The sequence below is a fragment of the Protopterus annectens genome, chromosome 6.part1 (genome assembly GCF_019279795.1).
Source record: "Protopterus annectens isolate FY-2018-M chromosome 6.part1, PAN1.0, whole genome shotgun sequence".
NCBI classification, from domain to species: Eukaryota; Metazoa; Chordata; order Ceratodontiformes; family Protopteridae; genus Protopterus; species Protopterus annectens.
This window is the reverse complement of record NC_056738.1, coordinates 470455949-470474137: the sequence shown is the minus strand read 5'-3', so window position 1 is coordinate 470474137 and position 18189 is coordinate 470455949. Positions and strand designations below refer to the sequence as shown.

Genomic DNA, 18189 nt, shown 5'->3' with positions numbered 1-18189 from the left:
CAAAAAATGGTCACAAGCTTCATGAACTTTTCTTACAAATGCCTCAAAAAGGAAAACATCTACTCTCTAGTGTGAAATATATCTCGGCACAAATGCCCTGGTGACTAGTCACAGCTGGTTGACACTGAGTTATACTACACAACTGAAACTTAACACTGAAAGTTTGTGATATGGAAGTAAGTGTCCCAAGTTCCCATGGCAACCATAGAAATACCATAATATTGTGATGCTATAAAACATAGAAATTTAACGAAAGAATCCAGAACTTACTTCTAAATAGTAGAGAACTTATTTTGCCCTACCCTCCCAACACACACATATCAGAAAAGCTTTCTTCTCATTAGGACAAATAAATACTTAGCTAATGACAGAAATTCAAAATACAACTATTCTCATGTGAAGTGCTATGTCTGCACTCAAATGGATGTCACCTTTCTAATTAAAATGAGTTTTTATATGAGAAATTCTGTATGTATTTAACTGAAGAAATAATGTAAGCTAAATACCAATACTCACAAAGACATTTAAAGAAGTAGTCAGAAAGTGCACAACAGCCAAAAAAGGAATTCAGCATGCAAAGAAGATAGAGAGAAGTAAAGTTTAGAAAGCGCATGTGCTTGCAATCAAATCTCACAGCACAATTGATCCATTACAACTATCTTATGCACACTGTTCAAAAAGATTTTCATAATATAACATATTCAGAATGACTTAAAACTATAAATCCAAAAGTTAAACATAATCAGATGAAGCAAATTTCTTCACAAACCAGAATTGTTAGACTCTATTCTTCTTTCTCACTTTGGTCAGCATTTGTTTCAAGTGGCAAAATGCTCAGTCTTCAAATCTTCATCCTTAAGTCTGAGGATTTTTTGCATGTTATAAACATTTTAGTGTATCCAATTAGTGGATACAGAGTTTCATAACGGGCAATTGCAACTGGCTGCTTCCAAGCAAACTTAGAAAATACCAGGGAGTTAAATTTTAAGACATTGAATTACCGGACACTGTAAAGAAGTATCATCCAAGTACTGAAAAATATTTCTGAATACCACAACAGGACATTAATGGATAAGAACACACAATCCCCGGAATTCAATAACGCCTGCACTAAACATTCACTGTTCTGAGTGAGCAGACAACACAGATATAACTCACACCTTCTTCCTCCTAATTTTAGTTTTCCTACTAATTTTCTTGCAGCTTTAAATATTGACAAGGATTCATAAAGGTTAACACAAACTATAGACTACAAATACACTTAGTGTAATCTTTCTGAGTGACTAGAAAGTGCAAAAAATGTGGTAGGGATGTTCTTGAATATGTATTGTGTACACTTTGTGTAGGCTTTATTGAATCTGTCTCAATTACCTGCATTCTTCAAAACTGTTTGGCATTTTTTCACTAATCAGAGGTACAAGCTCTTTCACAAGTCCTGTCTAAACAGCACAGCATCTGTGAAATGTAATTTGGAATCCACAATTCTTTGACTTAAACCGGAAGTTTGAAATGTTATACAGAAACAATTGGCTTAAATCAGGTTGTCAAAAATAAGGCAGCTATCAGACATCATGGTTTTCTGTGCCACTTATAAAAATAAACTTAGACAATACTGACATTGAAAATAAGTATATAAATTAAAAAATAATAAAACATATTTATTGGTTTTACCTTTATGAAACAAATACCTAAATGGATTACAACAAGAAATATAACAGCAAACTGTTACATCAAAAAATTAACAGAAAAAAATAAACATATCTAAACAATACAATGAACCAAGTATGCATTAAAACTGAATTTTTGATGATATACATTAATTAAAAAAATAGAAACAATTAAAAATTAATATGCAACACTCAGTATATAATTCTCCATGAATACTGAAGCTGTTGTTTTAAATATTTAAGTTACTTAACATATAAAAACTCAAATCTGGCCAATGAAGTAGTCACACTAACAAAAATAAACAAATACCAGTATGGCAGTGTATATTGAACCACAAAACAAGCCACAAAAAGGATGCAAAGAGAGTAATAAAATGGTAAGCACTTTTGTTCTTTAATACATTGCAAAGACGTTTATCTGACCAACCTATTGGTTTTACTGACATAAAATGCCTCGCAAGTACCAAAATGGGCTAAATAAGCAACATTTTTAGATTTATAAGTAAACCTACCCTTAACATCTACAATCTTACTAGTACACTTACAAAAGCTTGGCTGTTGGATAAATATCTACACTGTTTTCATATTTGACAACTATATGTTCCATATGGGGCTGATGTTGTGTGGGGATACTATTAGACAGTTTATCACTGTATTGGGAGTAGAATGAGTCTTGTGCAATATTATTTGACTTACTTGTAAGTAATAAGAATTGGTTGCTAGAGTGGAGGTCCCTTGCTGCACAGTAGGTCAGTAATAAGTTACGTAGTGCAGGGCATTTTTCTGGATGATGAATGAGCTTGTGTGCTGTAGTTAGGTATGAATATGTTAGGTAGTTGTGTAGTTCAAGCCAGTTTAATTGCTTTAAGCTATGACAATAGTGGGTCCTATGAGGGAGATTGGTGGCAAATTTAGCTACTTTATTGCACCATGAGGCAAGTTTCTTTTTTTGAGTATTGTTTAACTTTGTTAGGATAGGATATCATATAAGAGTCACCAATAAAAAGGTGGTGGCGACAGTTTTTCTTGCAGTGTGTGCAAAGAATCCATTGATCCTAGACAGGGAGCCTACTGTCTGGTGAGTAGATTTAATGGTGTGCAGTATATTCTGGCCATGTTTGAGACTGTCATAGGTTCACAGGTTCATAGTTGTGTACTAGGCTAATGGCCCTGGAGCCTTTACAAGCCACCCAACCTTAGTTCTCAGTGCCTCTGTCGAGTATAGCCACTGGCGTGTTCCCCGGGGTGACTTTTCTATTTCCCATCCACTCATCAAGATTTCTCTTGCTAGAAGTTTGCTGTGAGTTACATTTTATATGACAGTATTAACTTGCTGACTTTATGGTAAAAAATTGTTTTTGATTTTGGCAACGTTTTGAGGTAAAAAGCATTAACTTAGTTAATTTAATTAAAACAGTTAAGGATGTACACAGAGGACAGTTACCAGGATGCTGAGGAGTATGTTGACTTGCATCCAAATAAAGGCTGAAGCACTAGTCATTTGCAATTTAGAAGAACTAAAGGTATAAAGGTGCATGCAATCTAGGTATCATCAGGATTCCAATGGAACAGATGGATTTGAGAAAGGAGAAAACAGAACTGGGGAAGCAAGATTGAAATCATATTAAAGGAAATACATTTTTATGTGCAGGGTGGCTGACACCTGGAATGATCTGCCAGAGTTTGGTAAACTGTAACAAGGGCTATCTACTATGCTGATGCAGTCTCTGCCATGACTGACTACCAGTCTTCTTCCTTCTGCATTTTCATGCACTCATACGTATAACCTTACAGACAATTCTTTTGAGAACGTTATATTGCAAGTTAGAGGTGCTGATATACACTGTTTATCAAATGAAGCAGAAGGTACAGATAAATATTAGAAGTGTTGCAGGCAGTAACTGTTTTCCAGCAAACCACCTGTTTCAAATCTTAATATTTTTAATGTAGTTATGTAGCTTTCAATTTTAGCTCTCCTGAACAAGTGTCATGTTATCATATCCAGCCACACTTCTCTGGAGTACTAAATGAAAGATATTTCAGGAAGATTTAATGTTTTAGGTATCAGGCACTTTTCTTTCATAAGGAGACTTGACATGTTCTTAAAACTATCAGAGGTTAACTTATTCAGCAACTGAAGTATTTTTTGAAACAATAAAATAATTTATAATTGTCCTTACACTAGCATCCACATTATAAAGCTGTCCTGGAGGTCCTGGGGGTCCTGGAGAACCTGGTGATCCATCTTTGCCAGCATCTCCCTGAAAGAGAATTGAAAATTATATGTAATGGGGAATCAATCTAACATGCAACCTATAAAAAACAAAAGTAGTTCCAAGCCCATAGAACGTATGATAGTCAACATACATTTTATTTCATATTCTTTTCCTAAGCTTACCTTAATAACTACAAATTTTTTTTTTTTATTTTATGTAGACTCAGTCAGAAGGAAAAATATAAACCACGGAGTATTTATAGCTTAACATTCAGAGTGAAGTCATGCTAGTTGACGGCTATCTATTAATTTCTGAGTCACTACACAGACAGCATGGATCCCCACAAGAGTACACCCAGAATACTTAGAGTTGAGGTGAATTTATAGAAACAATGTCTACTTGATAACACACTCACTGCCTGCAAAGACAGAATCCGGCATTCAGTTTTGTTCATTTCTACAAATGAAGATATTGTAAACTGACTTACTTTTTCACCTTGGTCTCCTTTGGCACCTTTCATTCCCTGTGAAATAAATGAAAGAAATAAGCATTTCCTTAGTGAAATAAAACTGCAGTTACTGCATGAGTTAGCTGCTTTTAGTGTAGCACAAAGCATGGAAATGAATATTAGTCTGACAGAACAGTATATAAATTGTAATATTATGAGCAATTAGCATAATAAAACTATGCATTACATCAGTTCTACTTACCTTTTCCAGTTTTATCCTAATGTCATCTAATCTCGCCATGCAGGCCTGTATATATTACACTGCACACATCTTGAAACGCCCTTCTACAAAAGCCAGAATGACTCTGATATGTAATGCTGACAAACTACAGTACAGTGCATTGTAAGTGGGATAAATTTTTTTTTTTTTTTTTTTTTTTAAAAAGTGCTGCTACACTCTCAAAAATGAAGTTAAAATAAATTGTTCTTGGAAGATGCATATACACAATGACATGTTTGCTGGGCATCAATCTTACCAACAAGATTGCTCTGTACCATCTCTCACAACAGCCCAATGATATCTGTGATCCATTAGAATTACCACTTCTAGGTGATGTCTACCTTCAGTTTAAATGGTACCAGCTACTTCAATACAATGTTTGATAGGCTTAAGCTGTCATCATGCCCTCAAATTTTCAGGTCCCAACAGCTATAGACTCCCATATCTGTATTTCTATGTGGTTTATTCACACAAACTACTAGTTGCCTATTTAGGTGACATACAGAAAGTTCAGCTATCACACCTATTGATCTGGAGAACTTTCTGGAAATAAAGGAAAATCGAAATGGTAGCTTACACTATGGAAAATATTACCATCCTACCATCTGAGCAAGCTGGAAAACTGTCATGTGGCACTCCCAGAAGTTGATATTCCAGTATGGCTCCATGACATCTAATAGCATCACTCAAATTTTTCAGGATGAAGGGCTGTAGAATCTTTAAGGCTTGCACTATGGCAATGTGATATTTTCCACAAGTGATGTGAAAACTAAATTCACTTAAACCCAGGAAAGGATGGAACACCACAGCTCATGGGGAGCCAGAAAGAGATGGGAAGAGAATCTCACTCCCTGTCCTTATGGGAGACAAAGCGCACAGCCCCTGCCCTAGAGTGATTGAGACTAGTGTCAGCAATTCTAATGTCCACCTGTAGTCTGTCAGAATACAAGATGCAAAAGGCACTGAGTAAGTCCAGTATGTTACCATTACTACAGTGTTCTGGGGCCTATCTGTCCAAGAGTTATAGTTTTGTGAGCATCAGCAAACTCAGAACCACTGTCCTACAAGGGTGGTTCTCAAGAGATATTAAGGACTCCTACTAGGATGGATGGAACTATGTTTCTCAGGTATTTTGCTGGACATCAAAGAGATAAAGTGGAGGGAGGGGCATGGAACAAAACAAGGCATTTCTGGTGCCCTAGTTGGTAACTGGTTCTTTTTCCTCTTAGGACATTGAATCAGCTTAGAAGTGCAAAATGTAAAGGTTTCCTGAACATCATCTCACTGTGAAAAGGGGCATCCACAACAGCCACGGAAAGTTTCTCGCCAACTGACAACCTAATCTAGGCAGCTTGACAGATGGATAAGTCCAAAGCTTCAGTCTGGGACATTGAAACATCTGTTTCAAAGATGCAGTGGCTACATGGAATCCTGCTGTATGTACAGCAGTAACGAAGCTCACCTTCATTATTTCTGTCACCAAAACCAAGAGTAACTAGCAGCATCTCTATGGTTTGCTCTACAAGACATGCCTGGAAATAAAGCAATTAAATCACAAATTCAAGATGGCAGTAACAAATCTTCTTGCATAATCTGCCCCTTGCCTTGGTCTCCAAAGAGAGAGTGGCCAATTGCTTTTTTTGTCATGATTCATATTAAACAGAGAACATGGCAACACTGTTCCAAAGATGCCTAGTCAGAAAGGAAACTTGCAGATGGTAGGCCTACAGAAGTGGTTACCTTAAGGTACTGACAACCTTGAATCAAACAACCTTCATGCAGCAAAAACATCTTTAATGATAGGCTATAGGTATTAGGAAACCAGAGATCTCAGCCTTCTCCAAATAGGAATTCAAATACTTAAGTAAAGAATATGGGTCATCTGGACACAGAAACTAGCTGCTACACTGTATTCTCATGCACCCTGTTAACCATCCTTTAGAATGTGTTGCATTTTTAAACATCTGGCATGCAGACAGGGAAGAGAAAGCATGTGGATGCAGGTGCGGGAAATCCATTAGTGACTGATAGCTTTCCATGCAGACTGCCATCTGCTGGAGGGGGCCTGAAGGGTGTTGATCCTCAGAGGATGACATCATTCACAAATTACCCTGAGAGACTGAAGGGCTGATTCCTCAACTGGCTACAGACGGTCACCTAGACTGGCAAGCAAGGGGAGATCGAATCCAAACCCTAAATCTGACATCCCAAAAATGATACTGGGAAGATACCTTCTCATACAACCTGGTGGACATGAAAAGATAAGGACACAGTAAATGACCTCTCATTAGAGGACAATGGCTCAGTGTGAGAGGAAGCAGGGGCTGCTGGCAATGTGGAAGACTTTAAAAAGAAGCCAGGCGTAGAAGCCTTACATTTGAGTTCCAGCACTTTAACATTCTGATTATTATGCTTTTCTCTTGGACCTTTTGTTTAATATTTTCTACCAGTCCTTGCAGGAGGCTTTTAACTCTGTCAAATAAACAACGATGATGAAGGCCTCATGCCTGTCTCAATAACTATGTTGGGCCATTTGGCACTGGTAGTACTGATATATGCCATGTTCTGGTCCAAAAGAAAGGAACAATCTGTGGCCGTCCTGGATTCTGCTAAGTGGTATGATTACCTGGTCAAATTCTGGTCATTGGTCCAAAATCTATTAAATCCAGGACAAAGTCAACAACCCACTCCCTCCCCAGCAGACAATTCAACTGTTGCTAATAACTTTTAACAAATACTTCCTTCAAACTGTAGCCTCACTTAGCAAAGACAAACCCACCATCAAACCAACCATTCACCAACAAAACCCCATGGAAGCTCACTTCTCAATCAAAAATGTTGCTACCTCCACTGTAAGAAAATATCTCCTAAAACTAAAAACTACAAGCTCTGTTGCAGACGGCCTTCCTCCTGAAACCCTAAAAACTGCAGCTGAAGCTCTATTATATCCAGTATCTGTACTAATAAACAGATCCATTCTAATCTCATGTCCCAGCCATTTGGAAGAAGGCTTCCTCTTTAAAAAGGAGGCCCTTCTGCTGAATACTCCAACTTCAGACCAACTTCCATCCTGTCACCATGATATAAAATATTAGAAAAGTATATCCGTTCCCAATTACTTCAATACCTTACCATAAGCAATCTTCTCTCCCCCATGCAACATGTTTTTTGTCCCAACTATAGCACCAACTACTGCCCTACTTCACTTTGGTGATTCCATTAATAAAAAGCAAAAATACTGGAAACCTTGTATTGTCCTTATTCCTAGACCTGCCCAAAGTATTCAACACCTTCTCTCACCATAAACTATTACTAAAACCCTCCTCCTTGTGTCCCCCCTCCTCCCTCTCCTGGTTTAATAGATACTTAACAGGTAGATCCCAAACAGTCAAATGGCAGCAAGAATACTCTTCACTTCTACCCATTACTGCAGGAGTGCCACAAGGCTCCAAACTTTGGCCCCCTCCTGTTTAACATATTTATAAATGATCTACACACTGCCCCCAAGCAAGCCACTATTGTACAATATGCAGATTAACTCCATACTCATCTGCAGAGCCTCTACCCTACAAAAACTTCAAGAATCCTTTGCATCCATAGAATCCTGACTAGACAACTCACAACTCCTACTTAACCCCCAAAAAACAAAATTACTTCTTTTCACCACAAAATCATTCTCCTAAAGCAAAAGTCTTGTAAAAATCACTTCATTAAATAACACCCTGATTGAACAGGTCCCTAACACCAAACTCTTAGGAGTCACAGTTCATGACAATTTGAAATTTGACCTACACTTCCAAACTGTTATTAAAAACAGCTTGGCCTCTTGTATAAAACAAAACCATCCCTAACAGACAGAACTAGAAAAACCATAGCTAAAGGCTACTAAAGTTTGTCCTGCATGTACTGGAGGCTTTTCTCCCCAGGCCTCCTCTGAAAAGGAACTTCCTTTTGTGCCCAGTCAGACTTCCCCGGTCAGCAAATGTAAAATAAATAAATAAATAAATTACACTTGCAGGTTTCATATAGCTTAAATAGTGAAAAGTGACACTGTTCAAATAACACAACAGGAAATCTGAACTGCGGAAGTGCTAAAGAAAGGAAAACTGATGAAGTGCACATGACCCTAACTGTGGTGCAAAATATAAAAAAATTCACAGTTAACACTAAAAGCAACCATCCTAACATGATCATCTGGGGATTTTACTTAAAAGCAAATCTACAGGATTTGAAGACAACTAGAATCAAAATCATGAATGCAATAGTGGGCACTTTCAAAGTATGAATATTCAGTATTATCAGAGCACTAATGAACAGGCAGTGTCAGAAGACAAACTACTTAAAAAGTTTATTTCTTCAGTTTCTAAGGAAACAGCAATAGAAATATAGTAATGTGCTCTAAGAAACACAAAACACACAGTATGTATTACGTAGGTGGACTACAGAGTCTGATACCGTAACTCTTTGGACAATCCAACAGGATGGTGAAGTGGTGCAGCGGTGGCGTTGTCACCTCACAGCAAGAGGTTCTCCGGTTTCCTCCCACATTACAAAGACATGCGTCTGGAGCATTTCTCAGTTATAGGGCTGATGAGGTGCAGAGAACAATAACTTCCTTAGTTCTGGAGGATATACTGGACAATCCAACAGGATGGTGAAGTGGTGCAGCGGTGGCGTTGTCACCTCACAGCAAGAGGTTCTCCGGTTTCCTCCCACATTACAAAGACATGCGTCTGGAGCATTTCTCAGTTATAGGGCTGATGAGGTGCAGAGAACAATAACTTCCTTAGTTCTGGAGGATATACCTTTGGTAATTAGTTGAGCAATGAAGAATGATTTCCAAATGATACATGGTGGTCAAAGTAAAGTTTCTTGTCCACAGATGTACCCGAGTCCCTAATAACAGAATCAACTTTGAAAGTATGTCATTTTTTGGTGTAGGTATGGGGAGATAATTTTTCTCAAATAGTATTATGCTACATTTTTGCAGTGAGTTTAAGCCCATGGTCAGTACACCGCATGTTGGAGTAGTAGTCTCCTTCATGCAGCATGTGGGTGTCAGCACTGGAGTTTACAGAAGTGCCTTGTTTACAGTCATCACCAAACTTGTTTACCGGAGACATTTGATGCCAGCTTTGACATCAGACAAGAATACAGTAAAGAGGAGAAGATACAGCATGGAGCCCTGGGACACACCATTAATGAAGAGTCTTTCAGAAGAAGTATCGCTATGCTTACAGCTCTGAATTTTTATCTGGAAGCAAACTGCTTATCAAGTGGATTATGTAAGGGATAACACTTAGGTGGGGAAGCATGCCAACAATGCTGGAGTAAAGGGCAGTGTTGAAGGCTTTAATCCTATCAAGACAGGCAATGTGCTAGATTGGAATTTGTCTAGGACATCAGTAACTTTTTCGAAGAAGTCAGATAGATTTGGGTTAATCACTTGCAGAGTGCCAAACTCATTATTTACAAGCTCAATTATAATATGTTTAATAACATTAAAAAGACTGATACAACTAATTAATCTACAGGTGCCATGGTCAATGATAGGGCCTACCTTGTACAGGGGAACTGCAATGGCTGTTATTCATACTTTGGGCATCTATCCCACGGATAGGCAGAGATGGAACAGGTTAAGGAAAGGGTCAGTGAGGCTATATTTACTGCTAACTGGAAGACAATATGGCATGTTATTGTGAGTTTTTTTTTAGAAAGTGCATATAGGCCTGTTTGGAAGTGATTTTAGTGGAAAGTGTAGTGTAGAATATCAAGTTATATGTCAAGTGTAGAGGGTGGGAAATGTTGGAACTAAACTTACCAAGAAGAATATAGCTGATCCTCGCGGTCAAGGAAAATATTGCTTCATTTGAGTTTTCTAACATATGACTCCTATTCGAGGAGGTGGCAATATTTAATTCATGGTAAGTCTTAGAGTTTTTAATGGCACAGTTGGGTTCTTTCCAGACAGGTGTAAGTTCTTTTGGAAAGATTGGAATTACTGTTCAGGACAAGATTTTTTTCTGTTGTTGTAAATCTTAATGATTCTATTATTCTACCATAAAGATTTAATTTCAGATTTACTACCATACCTGTGGTGGATGGGAATAAGTACCTCAATGTTTGAATTTTGATGATGATTGAAGTCAGAGGGAGGAAAAAAAACAGCAGCCTTACTGGCAGGGTTATCAGAGGGAAGAGGGGCTTGTGAACTTCCTTAGGTCAGTATATGGTCTCCTTAACATGTTTGCCTTCTTTGCCTTGAGCAAAAGACAACAGTTTCACATGACAAATGGAAAGCTAAACTAAACCATGTTTCAGAGAAAACCTTGAGTGGGATATATCTCTACAAGACTATCCCAGTCTGTGTGAGTGACAGGGATAAAACAGGAGACAAGATCATTTGAAGAGAAATGTATAGGAATAGACATCATCATTAATCCTATATACAGACAGTTCGTAACACCCTATTTGTTGTACTATGTGAAGTAATGAAGACCTCAGAGGTAGTGCAGATCACACAGAAGAGAGTAAAAATGGAGAATGGTACGCACAAGAAGCAATATTAAAAAAACTAAAAATATTAGTACAACATAATGTATATAGCCTTGAAAGAAAGCAGCAGAAGGGGACAAGATGGCATGTGAAGCAGCATAGATAGTCAAAATAAGATGGGTGAGAACATGAGAAATCAAATGCAAAACTGCAACACTGTGGATATTTCAGGAGAGAAAGAAGGATATTTTCAAAAGAAAAATAGTATACAACTACAAAAAAAATAGTATACAACTACAAAAGTTTTCCAGAAAGGAAGGCAGCTCAAAGCAGTAATGGAATTCAAGAATGCATACGATAGACAACGTGATTCTTCTGACTGGTGGAGTGGAAGTGGAAGAAGAAGCTATTGGTTAGAAGTATGAGGTGCCTTCAGCAGGCAGTGAAACAGACAGACTGGGTGGGCCAGGAGGTTCTCATCTGCCAACAAAATATAGGTTTCCATAAGAGTTGTGCAACACATTTAGTGCTCTGTTAAAATGCAGGATGTTAAGATGGGGCTTTAGCCTATTGCTTTTGGCAAGGAACAGAATGCAAATTTAATAAGTCACTTCAATGTAAATTAAAGAAATCACTCAGGCATATAGTTTGGATTTTTGTGAAATGAAAATGTCCTTGTGAAACATAAAAATGGTCTGATCACTCTAGACTCTTAATACTGAAATATTGTATGGTAATGTAATAGCAACCAGGACAGTTTTTTTCTGTGATGATAATTTCAAGTCAATAGAATGCACTTGCTACAACAGTGATGAGGTCAGATCTGAGCCAGGAACATGGTTCATAACAAATGCCTTCAGACACAAGGCACCTTTAAATCTACTCTGACATTATTTGTTGTTGTCTTTCGGCTTTTCCCGGTTAGGGGTCACCACAGCGGAACTCCGGTCCGCTAATGATCGGCAGTAGATTTTCACGAACGAGGTGCCAGCTCCATGTTCAACCTTCAATGAAGGCACGCTCATTTACACATGTCTTTTGAATGCCCACCCAACCACGGGGAGGACATGCAGACTCCACACAGAAGGTCCCTCCCCGCACTCCAACCGAGAAATGAACGGGACAACCTCTTGCTGTGAGGCAACAATGCTACCTCTGCATCACCATGGAATTATTTGTATGAAGAAGAATTCTCCTTTCTTTTGGCATATGATGGGAGGGTCCCTATTAATTATTTGAACTTTTTAAAGTTTGAATGTCATATGGTCGACACCATATGATTGAACTTTAAAAAGTTTGAAGGTGAAAAGCAACGACTCCATATGGCGCAGAATGGGAAAATTTCCCTTTTCTGCACTGAAGTGCGATCTCGGAGTTGGCATATTTAAGTATAGGGGGTGTGAGGGGGTGCAGGGGGGCTTGTCCCCCTGCTCAGAGCGTTGAAGTACATTTTTTTGTATTTTTTATTATATTTTCGATGTTTCAAACTTTGCTCATATCCTGTCGAACATATGAGGTTCAAAGTTTTGAAACTTCTTATATATAATACAGACCCCAATGGGATGGCTTGACATAGATGGACTTAACTATGGAATATCTGAAACATGCATCAGAATACAGCCTGCATACAAAACAGAGTATTTATATATCTGGATACTGCTGCTGCAAATCACTTCCATTTTGAAGATCGTGACAATCTAATATTATGTTACCTTAATGACAACAAGACTTGCAGACTTGTTTTGACATCACAGACTAGATTAAGTTTCTTGTTGAGAAGTTAAACATAAAAAGTCATGGGGAAGAGGAATATTCAATACTTACTTGGTCCTACATCTGCAAATTTTAAACGGCTGAAAATGGCAACAGGATGTCTACAGTTTGGAGGAGAAAATGAATAAAAACATGAAAGGAAAAAGCAAATTTGCTTAGCAAGAATGAGCAGTAGTTAAACTCATGTTAGGATACTGCTTTTGCACTTACAGTGCACCACTTTGCAGGAGGGGGTGGGGACAAAGAAACCTGTCTTTTCTTGATGTGACCCTGCATTTAATGAAACTCTAAACAGCCCTGGTTCCTGCTTTTAGAAAATAGAATTTACAAAACTTGAAGTTCATTATGTCAGTGAAAAAATTTAAATTTGCCTACCCTAGACCAAGAAGCTGTATATATTGTATAGTCTTCCATTTTACAGCAACGTAGGAAGCATTTTAATACACTAAGAAACTGTTGTATGTGCTAGGTCATAAAAATATTATGTTTCAAAGCCTCACTACTCATTGTGTAAATAGACAAGAGTACATATACCTTCCCATGTGCTGACGTACAAAGCAACAATCATTGCTCACACTGATTAGAGAGTGTGCCTTTTGTTTTCAAACCAATGCATGAAAGGTTGCAGCAGGAAAAAGATAGGACAGTTAACTTGTCCTGTGGGATGGCCTACACTCTCCCCTCTCAACAGCTCTTCCAAACCCCTCTAATGCTGACTTCTTAGGGGAGGCATGCCTTTACCTGCTGAGTTCATCTTGGCTTACAGTGTGAGATGCAATTAACATTGTAAGCTTGGCAGGCTCAAACTCTACTGCATGCAACACCTTGTGTTACCCATGTGGTGAGCCAGTACCACTCTCCCCTCCGAAAATGGGTGCATCAACAGTGACCACTCACTCCCATCTTCGCTGGCCACCACCTACATGCACCTGAGCCAGTAACTGAATTTGGGTCATCTATGTCACAGTGAATGTTTTGTCTCTCTACAGAAGCATAGCTGGTTCAATTAGTGCCCTAGGCTGGTACTATGAACCCACACCCGAGTTCCTCAGCACTTCAAATGAAGAACAAAAAAAAAGCACTTCACTATAATAAGCTATAAGTGATCAGCTTATTACACTTAGATCTATGCACCCCCCCCAAAAAAAAATGGATGTTTCTTCTACTGGCACACCAACCAGGTGGCCAGAAACATGACACCCCCCCCCCGCCCCAGCCATTCAAGTCCCATTTCTGTGCCCTGTGCTCAACCCTCCTTTAATAGATTTTATTTTTAAAAAATCTGTTTTTTAAACTGTATCAAACAGTTGCTATACTTTAGGTCTGCACTCATGTTTTAATTTAAAAAAAAAGAAAAACATTTCTTTTTAAACTGGCAAAACTGCTTACTGCAAATGTAGCAAACCATTGCTACAGTTAGAATATGCCTACATGGAGCATTATGGCATTGATATTTTGCTTTAAAAAATCTTCTGTTTAACCTGTAGCAAACGGTTGTTACAGTTTAACTTTATATCCTGCCTGAACACAGTGCTACAGCACTCAAGTTTTAGTTAAAAAAATAACTCAAACTTTAGAAAACTTCTTGCTACAATCTAGCAAGCAGTTGCGACAGTTTAGACCACACACTGAGTGCTACAGTAGTCAGGTTTGACTGCAAATGCAATGCCAGCATTTAAAAACCAGTACTGCATTAAAATGAGGGGCTGACTGCACCTCCCAAAATTCTGCACCTAGACCACCTGCCCATCTTGCCCCATCCTACCTACACTACTTCCAAAGCCAAAATTACCAACTAATAAGAAAAAAAATCCATGACACTGCCAAAAGATACAACAGCCATTTATTACATCAAAGACATACTGAGCGCTCTCACCCATCATTCCGTGGGCTTCTTCAGAGTAAAGTGCCTAAAAACAAAACTGCTTTTATAAGTTGATCCGTTTTCAGTCAATCCATTAACAATTATTTAATTGCTTAAGCATTAACACTTATTAAAGTGTAAAATTCAGGTGGTACAGTGGTATGGTTGCTGACTGTAGTGTAAAGGGTCCTGGGTTCAAGACTTGGCAGGGCTGATTAGTTTGAACCTATAACCTCAGCACTGAAATAAATAGGACATGCTGGAGGGACAGATTCATAACCCAGAGGCTTCCTTCACTCTGGAATAAAATCCCAGTCCAGGTTAAGCAGAGTCCCTCATTGACTCTCTTCAAGAGGAATCTTGATGAGTGGATGGGAGATAGTAGGTTTACCCCGGGTATCACTTCTGTGTCACTGTTAGACAGAGGCACAGTATACTAACCTTGAAAAAGGGCATAGCAAAATTCATTTAAAATGGGTGGCGAAAGCCAAACACACTCTGGCTAGGCTTATAAATGCCCTAGGGCAGATAGCCTAGTATAAACCTATGAACCTATTAAGTACATTCCTAAAATATGAATCACATAGCAACCATGACATACCTATAAATATAAATATAACATTACAAATAACAGTCACTTGCTTAGCTGAATAATTGAAACAGTATAAAATTCTAAAATACTCTGAACTACATCCTAAATGTGTGGTTCCCTATAAATAAGAATAATAAAAGATCTCATTCAAAAGCATATACTGTTCTAAGGTATAACTTGTTTGAAAATAAATATAAATATATGTTTATATATATATATATATATATATATATATATATATATATATATATATATATATATAAAATGCATTCTATTGTATCAGATACAGTTTTGTATCTAAGTAAACTGCTAACTGATACAGTGATTGATACCTGGTGGTGTATTAGCTTCTAAACAAAGCTGCCACAAACATTCTCTCATTTCCAACAAAGTCTTAAAAATCATATTACAAAAAATAAAGACCTTTTAAAATTTGTGCTTACTGTACTATGTGTAAACAGGGCACTAGTTCCTTTTTTGTTTTTAATATCCCTGTTACATTTTTATGTTATTTTAAGATTTTAAGACTCGTATCTGTAATGTTCACATTTTTTTATATTTATATTTATAGGTATGTCATTATTGGTATGTGATTAACATTTTAGGAATGTACTTGATAGTATTATTTAATAAGTAAACAAAAAGAACGCCTTGGACCACGGTCTTCTCCTCTTTAGTATCAAACACCAAAATAACAGAGCGCCAGTGAAATTAACGCTTTTATTCACCAAGAAAAAATAAAATACATGCGTTTTCGTCCTACATACAGGACTTCATCAGACAACCATTTTTAACTAGAAAAGCCCTTTAAATAATCTCTAAGTCACCTGTTTAATTGTTAATCCAATGAAATACATCTCCTTCCATTCAAACTAACAAATCTCCCTTTACATCTCATGAATATTAATGCCTACTCTCTGAAAGTGTCTTGTGCTAAACTTGATCATTCCACATCATTTATTTATATAAATAATTTAAATTAAAATAAATATGTATATATGATAAACATTCATAAATAATTTACTAATAAATTACTGTAAAACACTGTAAAACATCTCATTAATAATATCTTAAATAAGTTAGTTTAAAAACTCGGGTATGTGAAAACTATGTTTTTATTTCTTGTGTGTGTGTGTCAATGAAGATTTCCTTAAACCTATGTTTCATGTATATTAGTAAATTATTTATGAATGTTTATCATATTTATTTTAATTTAAATTATTTATATAAATAAATGATGTGGAATGATCAAGTTTAGCACAAGACACTTTCAGAGAGTAGGCATTAATATTCATGAGATGTAAAGGGAGATTTGTTAGTTTGAATGGAAGGAGATGTATTTCATTGGATTAACAATTAAACAGGTGACTTAGAGATTATTTAAAGGGCTTTTCTAGTTAAAAATGGTTGTCTGATGAAGTCCTGTATGTAGGACGAAAACGCATGTATTTTATTTTTTCTTGGTGAATAAAAGCGTTAATTTCACTGGCGCTCTGTTATTTTGGTGTTTGATACTAAAGAGGAGAAGACCGTGGTCCAAGGCGTTCTTTTTGTTTGTTTATTGGAGTTTTAGAACTGCCGTTCTGCTGAATTACATTATTTATAAGTGTTACTGCTTAATCAATTAAATAATTGTTAATTGACTAATTAATTGAAGATGGATCAACTTATAAAAGCAGTTTTGTTTTTAGGCACTTTACTCTGAAGAAGCCCACAGAATGATGGGAGAAAGCACTCAGTATGTCTTTGATGCAATAAACGGCTGGTGTATCTTTTGGCAGTGTTGTGGATTTTTTCTAACTAGCTACACTACTGTCTCTCTAAACCACAAAGCTGGCATATAACATTCTTGACCTTGGCTATTTTGACAGTGATACAGCTTACGAACGTTTTAGGCTATTGTCTTTCAGTATGGCTAATTTTGAGTACTTTGTGGCTGTTCATAAGGGGAGTTAAAAATTAAAATATTTCTTGCTGAATATTACTTAGAAAACCTGGCACCCTCATCCATGTGATTATTTTCACAGAACTGCCCTCAACTGCTAAACTTCTAGACAGACTGAATTCAGTTTTGTTGCCAGGCCCTTAGTGACCTTCATCTACAATGGTTATATGGGAAAATATTTGAAGCATTTAGCTTTAAATTTGGCCTACTAGTGTACTTGCCACAGAGCTGTCGGTTCTGTATGACAATAGTTATTGCCTCTTTAGCATTATTCTACTAAAAAATACAATTAGTTTGTTAATATTGTTAGTCTGACAAAGTATGTCTGTGGTAGGTATGGCAGAAGGTATCTGCATGGCAGTTTAGCACCATGTGGTTTATCCAGAATAGAAAAGCGGACTATGGATTTTAGAAAGAAACACTGCAAAGTAATAAGTATATGTTCTGACTCTACAGTAAAGTAACAGTATAAACATTTTATAAACCCAAGTTTATGTTTAAGTATATATGTTCATTTCTAACTTGGTTCCTTCACCTAGTAACGTGGAGCAGACAACAAAAGTAAAATAATATATGAAAACTACTCACCGTTGGTCCAGGGAATCCATCCATTCCTGGGCGACCATCTGCTCCTGCTATTCCTTCTTCCCCCTAAAAATAAGAAGGGTCAGCAAATACAAAGCATTAAAAAAAGTCTACATAAAACTATATGTAGACATACATTCAAAGAAGACATGAACAAAGCATTCAAAATACTTTACCAATAATTTCTAAAGGCATGATATATTCAATCAGAACACTGAATTCATCATTAATCAGTTCTGATAAATAATAAATCAAGCAGTTTATCTTATTATTCTAGGAGGTTCCACTAGAACCACCCATTACATGATATTAATAAAACATAAG

General features: G+C 37.1%; 1 protein-coding gene across 4 annotated transcripts in view; it reads right to left on the bottom strand.

The window, feature by feature from the left end:
- The window catches only part of COL18A1 (collagen type XVIII alpha 1 chain), a 1701455-nt gene that overhangs the window by 258757 nt on the left and 1424509 nt on the right, over positions 1-18189 (bottom strand). For all 4 annotated transcript variants that reach the window (XM_044075903.1, XM_044075900.1, XM_044075901.1 and 1 more), the window contains 3 exons: positions 17869-17931; positions 4371-4406; positions 3848-3928 (listed from right to left, as the gene is read on the bottom strand). In XM_044075903.1, the coding sequence (XP_043931838.1) occupies positions 3848-3928; positions 4371-4406; positions 17869-17931 (180 nt within the window). The remainder of the gene's footprint in view (positions 1-3847; positions 3929-4370; positions 4407-17868; positions 17932-18189) is intronic.